The sequence below is a fragment of the Odocoileus virginianus genome, chromosome 1, assembly GCF_023699985.2.
Source record: "Odocoileus virginianus isolate 20LAN1187 ecotype Illinois chromosome 1, Ovbor_1.2, whole genome shotgun sequence".
In the NCBI taxonomy this organism is placed as follows: domain Eukaryota; kingdom Metazoa; phylum Chordata; class Mammalia; order Artiodactyla; family Cervidae; genus Odocoileus; species Odocoileus virginianus.
In genome coordinates this window covers 106,034,433-106,040,875 of record NC_069674.1, presented here as the reverse complement: position 1 = coordinate 106,040,875, position 6,443 = coordinate 106,034,433, and the positions used below count along the sequence as shown (strand labels likewise).

The 6,443-nt window shown below is 44.9% G+C and overlaps 1 protein-coding gene across 8 annotated transcripts; it reads left to right on the top strand.

Moving 5' to 3' along the window:
* Window positions 1-10: 10 nt before the first annotated feature.
* Window positions 11-4,755, top strand: FIGNL1 (fidgetin like 1). Of its 8 annotated transcripts, XM_020905897.2 has the most exons (4): window positions 102-205; window positions 1,108-1,183; window positions 1,836-1,930; window positions 2,569-4,755. In XM_020905897.2, the coding sequence occupies exon 4, from the start codon at window positions 2,579-2,581 to the stop codon at window positions 4,610-4,612; it is 2,034 nt and encodes a 677-aa protein (XP_020761556.2). In that variant the 5' UTR covers window positions 102-205; window positions 1,108-1,183; window positions 1,836-1,930; window positions 2,569-2,578; the 3' UTR covers window positions 4,613-4,755. The 8 variants fall into 8 exon arrangements, with proteins under 8 accessions (XP_020761555.2, XP_070328150.1, XP_020761556.2 ...); XM_020905896.2 differs by lacking the exons at window positions 102-205; window positions 1,108-1,183 and adding an exon at window positions 11-95; XM_020905895.2 differs by lacking the exon at window positions 1,108-1,183.
* The last annotated feature ends 1,688 nt before the right edge of the window (window positions 4,756-6,443 follow it).

Genomic DNA, 6,443 nt, shown 5'->3' with positions numbered 1-6,443 from the left:
ACACACGCACGCCGGGATGCACGCACGCACGCTGGGGGCTGAACCAGTAGCAGTACGCAGGCGCACACGGTTCGCGCGCTTTTCGGAAGCCGCAGGTCGGTGGGCTTGGGAGGCTGAGGCCGCGGTGGGGCGCAGGGCCGGGAAGCTGAAGAGCGAGTGGCTTCACGTGCGGGCAGGCCGACCCGGCAGTGTGGTGTCGCGGCTGGTAAGGCTCCGGCAGCGGCGGGTCCGGAGCCGGCCTCCGGGGAGGCGGTGTCCCGGGGGCCGGGCGGGCGGCGCTCTCCGGAGGCTCCGCGGGGAGAGGCGGGGCGAGGCCTGGGGCCAGAAGGGAGGGCCTGCACCTGAGGTCAGGGCCAGCGGGCAGTGGGCGGTCCCTCCCTGTGAGCGCCGCAGGCTCCGCCATCCGCAGCCTGGTCAACACGGTAACCTGTTCCCGGGGGCGCTCCTCCGGGTGCAGGGGGAGGCTCGGTGAGGTGGGAAGCACCTACTGTCTGGACCAACACCGCATCCTACAACAGGCAGGGAAAACCCCAGAAGATGGGACTGCAGCTCATACATCACTGCCGAGTAACCGTTGTAGGGATCTAGGAAGTGGTGCCCCGGGCCAGACTATGCAGCTGAGAGGCGCTGGCCAAGCCGTCTTTGGTTTGTGTGTCCGTAGTCCTTGGGTGAATGATTGTGTTGAAAGGAAAAAGGAAGACTTGAGAGGTGAATGTTGAAGAAATCGGAAAGGGTGGAAAGGAAAGAAGAGCAGAGTACTGGGGACAGTGATTAGAACGCTGAGCCTTTGGAAGAATCCCAGGGCTGCAGATGACAAGATGGTGTGACGCTGTGGGAGAGGAATAGGATGTTCATGGTAACAAGAAAGTGGGTTGTAAATGACTTCCAAGTCACCTCTCTTGCAATTACTCATTTCTGGTATTGATTAATGGGATTAAAATAGGGTAAAATGGAATAGTGGAAAGGATAAATTGTCACGAGATGTCAGTTCTAGTTTTGACTTTATAGCTGTAAGCAAATTAGGATCTCTCTGTTAAGTTTATTTTTTTCAAAAATATTACAGAGGTTTATGAACGGCTACTTACAATATGACTGATTGTTTGTTAGGGTTCATGGGAGAAAGCTATATTAAGCATGGCTCTTGCACCAAAATAACCTGCTGATTATTAAGCTATATTTACAGGTAATTTCGAAGGTAAAAATTTAAATACATAAAGTTCTTGGTTTTTACTTTACTGCAGTACCCTTAGGGAGCTTCAGCATTTTCTTACACATTTTTCTTGTGGATTGTCAGGTAAATTCTACACATCCACCAATATTCATCTACACACTCATCTACAGTTCTGTAAAAATAATTTTAATTTAATGTAAGGAGGCATATAAGACTAACACGAGGGGAAAAAGATCTAAAATAAAGCGTTTTACTACCCACTCATTCTCATGTTTCATCACAACAGCTTCACTTTTTAAAGCATCCTGTGAAACTGGGAGATTGTGAGAGATTCTGGGGCATCCTGTTTTAAGTGCTCATCTACCTGTTCCAAATCCTTGGAAACGTTTAGTATGTGATAATTGTGCATGTTTGTTATCTGTGACCTTTGGTGGCACTGTGAAGGGGCATTTTGTCCATGGTAAAGTGCACTTGAACTGCAGTGAAACTGCTCATGTGTGAATTCTGGCACCATTGCTCACTGGCTGTGTGACCTCAGCTTAAGTTTCTGAACTCTCAGCCTCAGTATCTGCATTTGTGCAGTAAAGAGGCTAATAGTAATTTTCAGGTATTTTCATATTCATTATTTGACTTGAATCTCACAATGATTTCTCTCATTTTACAGATAAAACCGAAGGCCCAGCAATAGGAAAAAGCCAACATGACATTGTTCCTCTGATTGTCCTTAGAGACCAGATTTATACCCTTCTGCTTGACTTGGTTTGTTTTGCTTTGCTTGTCTCTAGTTCCATTGTTTTCCATGTTGCTGCCACTGTCTTTGATCTTCCTGCGTTTAACATTCGTAGTGGTTCTGGGGAGAGTGACCTATTAACTGACTAGGCCCAGGGCCCTGAGAGGATCCAAGACTTTCCAGAGGGTGGTCCGTTGAAGTGCCCAAAGAATGCCCAGCCACCTTTGGTCACTAACACCACCCTCTAAACCTTGTGAATGTTTTTCCTATTCACAGGGAAAATTGTTATATAACTAAAACAGTTTAAGCCATTAGTTCAGTTCAGTTCAGTCGCTCAGTCGTGTCCGACTCTTTGCGACCCCATGAATCGCAGCACATTAGGCGTCCCTGTCCATCACCAACTCCTGGAGTTTACTCAGACTCATGTCCATCGAGTTAGTGATGCCATAACAGAGCATTATTAACTCTTTAATCTTTTATATCTTGAGTGTTTGAAAGCTATGGTTAAATAGATGTTTCCACTATAAACAGCCTTTCCTTATAAATTTACTTTATAAATAAAAAGTCCAGTGTGCCTTCCTTAAGATGGGCAAAGATTTTTAAAGTATGTTTAAAGTGTTATGTCTTTGTTTCCTTCTAAACTGAATTTTTTTCATCTTTGTTATAGAGCCTCTAAAATGCAGGCCTCCAGCTCCAGGTCTGTACACCTAAGTGACTGGCAGAAGAATTACTTTGCACTTACATCTGGCACATGTACACCAGGACAGAAGGCAGATGCCTACCGAGCACAGATACTCCGCATTCAGTATGCATGGGCAAACTCTGATATCTCCCAGGTCTGTGCTGCTACACTGTTCAGGAAATACGCAGAGAAATATTCCGCAGTTATCGATTCTGACAATGTTGAAACTGGCTTGAATAACTATGCAGAAGGCATTTTAACTCTTGCAAGATCTCAGCAAACTGACAGTGACAAATGGAAGTCTGGATTGTCAATAAATAATGTGTTCAAACTGAGCAGTGTGCAGGAGATGATGCGTGCTGGCAAGAAATCCAAAGACTCTCTGTTGGCACCTGCTGATGCATCACTAGTCATCCACAAAGAGGCCACTGTCTCTGACCTTCCTGCATTTAGCATTTGTGGTGGTTCTGGGGAGAGCGACCTGTTGACTAACTCAGCCCATGGTGCTGACAGGACTCAAGAGTTTCCAGAGGGTTGTCCTTCTTTGAAGTGCCCTCAGAGTGCCCAGCCACCTCTAGTCATTAACACCACTAAGACGTGTCCTGTAGCCTCAGCACCTTTTGGTGAGTCAGCCCTTGCAAAGTTCCATGCCAAACCATTATTTGGGAATGTCAAAAAGGAAAATAACAGCTTTCTCAAAGGCAACATAGGACCAAATGTGTTCTCATCTAATCAGTCTTGTTTTCCTTCTTTCTGTGAAAATGCACGGGACAGAAAAGCTTTTTATGGTGCTGGCACCATCGATGCACTTTCCACCCCAGTACTGAATAAGGCTTGTAGTAAAACAGAAGATAATGGCCAAAGAGGGGAGAGCAGCCTGCCTGCTTTTAAAACTGCAAAGGAACAGTTGTGGGTAGATCAGCAGAAAAAGTACCACCAGCCCCAGCGTGCATCAGGGTCTTCATATGGCGGAGTGAAAAAATCTCTGGGGGCTGGTAGATCTCGAGGGATATTTGGAAAGTTTGTTCCTCCTGTACCTAAGCAAGATGGGGGAGATCCAGGTGGGGGAATGCAGTGTAAGCCTCAGGGTGCAGGTGCTGCCGACCCAGCACATCCCATGGACGAGCGCCTGAAGAACTTGGAGCCCAGAATGATTGAACTTATTATGAATGAGATTATGGATCAGGGACCTCCAGTAAATTGGGAAGATATTGCAGGTGTGGAATTTGCCAAGGCCACGATAAAGGAGATCGTTGTGTGGCCCATGTTGCGGCCAGACATCTTCACTGGCCTACGAGGACCCCCTAAAGGCATTCTGCTCTTTGGTCCTCCTGGCACTGGTAAGACTCTGATTGGCAAGTGCATTGCTAGTCAGGCTGGGGCAACGTTTTTCAGTATCTCTGCTTCCTCCTTGACTTCCAAGTGGGTGGGTGAGGGGGAGAAAATGGTCCGTGCATTGTTTGCTGTAGCAAGATGTCAGCAACCAGCTGTGATATTTATTGATGAAATTGATTCCCTGTTATCTCAACGTGGAGATGGTGAGCACGAATCTTCTAGAAGGATAAAAACCGAATTTCTAGTTCAGTTAGATGGGGCAGCCACATCTTCTGAGGACCGTATTCTAGTGGTGGGAGCAACCAACCGGCCACAAGAAATTGATGAGGCTGCCCGGAGAAGGCTGGTGAAAAGGCTGTATATTCCTCTCCCGGAAGCTTCGGCCAGAAAACAGATAGTAGTTAATCTGATGTCCAAGGAGCAGTGCTGCCTCAGTGAGGAGGAGCTCGGGCTGCTGGTGCAGCACTCTGACGGGTTCTCCGGAGCAGACATGACTCAGCTGTGCCGCGAGGCGTCTCTGGGTCCTATTCGCAGTTTGCAGGCGGCTGACATTGCCACCATAACGCCTGAGCAAGTGCGCCCAATAGCTTACAGCGACTTTGAAAATGCTTTCAAAACTGTGCGACCTAGCGTATCTCCGGAAGATTTAGAGCTTTATGAAAACTGGAACAGGACTTTTGGTTGTGGAAAATAAATGGGACACTTAGGGTGGCATCTTTGTAGTCCTGTGTTTCCATTTTTTATTATAGCAAGGGAATTAATGAATTGTTTGTGAGATGTATATTCTGAATCTGTACCTCAAAATAAAATTGAGTAACAATATGTTAACTTTTACAATTGATTGACTTAGACTATATTAATATAAGCTCAGTTTTCATTCCAATTGTTTGTTTCCTGATATTTAAGCCTATACATACAAGATAGGAATGCACTTTTTTTGTTTTGTTGCTGAGAGGTCTTTTCAGGGTGTATACTGTGATGAATAGTAAGCTCAAACAGAAACTTTTAAAAAATTGTGATTTGTGCATGAGGATGTATCTGACTTACATGCATGTTTTATTGAAGAAAGTTTCTTGTGAGGATCACATCATGCTTAGTGTTGGCTAGTATAGTGGTTTACCTTAGAAACTGAGTGTTGTTTACTGTTGTTTAGTGATCTCAACCAAAGCTATAGTAAAAGTGCCAGTTTTTACTTTGTTCTGGCATGTAACCTCTTATGGTTTCCTTCCTTTATCAAGACTGAACATGTTCAGAAATAGGCGAATGTAGTGTCAGAGGCATCCACAGAACAGAAAGGGGAAGAATGGGTTTTTCCGGGGGGTAGGTGATGTTTGCAATTAATATCTTTTTTGACACTACTTTATGGCCTGTAGGGTTGGTCTCATTCAAAAATGTTTTTAGGTTTTTCAAATACACTACTTCATTTTCTAAATAATACATATTCTGTGTAGAAACATTACAAAATAGAGGTGAACAAAAGAAAATAAAAATCACTGTTATCTTACCATTTTGAGGAACACACTGTTAACATTTGTGTTGCTTCTTCCAGATGTTTTATACAGGAGTAGGGTTGTGCTCTCTGTTCTCATTTGTAGTTTGCTTTTTTCTTCAAAGTATATGAGTCATCATCATCTTCCACATTGACATCTATGACATCTTCCCTTACGTAAGTTTCTGGGATCCTGTGGTATGGGTGGCCTATAATTTAGTCAGCCCTCTGTTGGAGGACGTTTAAATCGGGTCATTAGGTTCACTTTTGTTTATTGTAAACAAAAATATATTCAATGCCTTCAGTTCAGTTCAGTCCAGTCCAGTCGCTCAGTCGTGTACGACTCTTTGTGACCCCATGAACCACAGCATGCCAGGCCTCCCTGTCCATCACCAGCTCCTGGAGTCCACCCAAACCCATATCCATTGAGGCGGTGATGCCATCCAACCATCTCATCGTCTGTCATCCCCTTCTCCTCCTGCCCTCAATCTTTCCCAGCATCCGGGTCTTTTCAAATGAGTCAGCTCTTCGTATCAGGTGGAGTTTCAGCTTCAGCATCAGTCCTTCCAATGAACACCCAGGACTGATCTCCTTTAGGATGGACTAGGTAGATCTCCTTGCAGTCCAAGGGACTCAAGAGGCTTCTCCAACACCATAGTTCAAAAACATCAATTCTTTAGCACTCAGCTTTCTTTGTAGTCCAACTCTCACATCCATACATGACCACTGGAAAAATCATAGCCTTGATTAGACGGATGTTTGTTGGCAAAATAATGTCTCTGCTTTTTAATATGCTGTTGTGTCCTTTACTTTCATGGCTGCAATCACCATCTGCAGTGATTTTGGACCCAGAAAAATAAAGTCAGCCACTGTTTCCCCATCTATTTGCCATGAAGTGATGGGACTGGATGCCATGATCTTAGTTTTCTGAATGTTGAGCTTTAAGCCAACTTTTTCACTCTCCTCTTTCACTTTCATCAAGAGGCTTTTTAGTTTCTCTTCACTTTCTGCCATAAGGGTGGTGTCATCTGCATAT

Coding starts and splice junctions, on each gene's coding strand:
- FIGNL1 (XM_020905896.2), top strand. CDS start 2,579: ATGCAGGCCTCCAGCTCCAGGTCTGTACACCTAAGTGACTGGCAGAAG.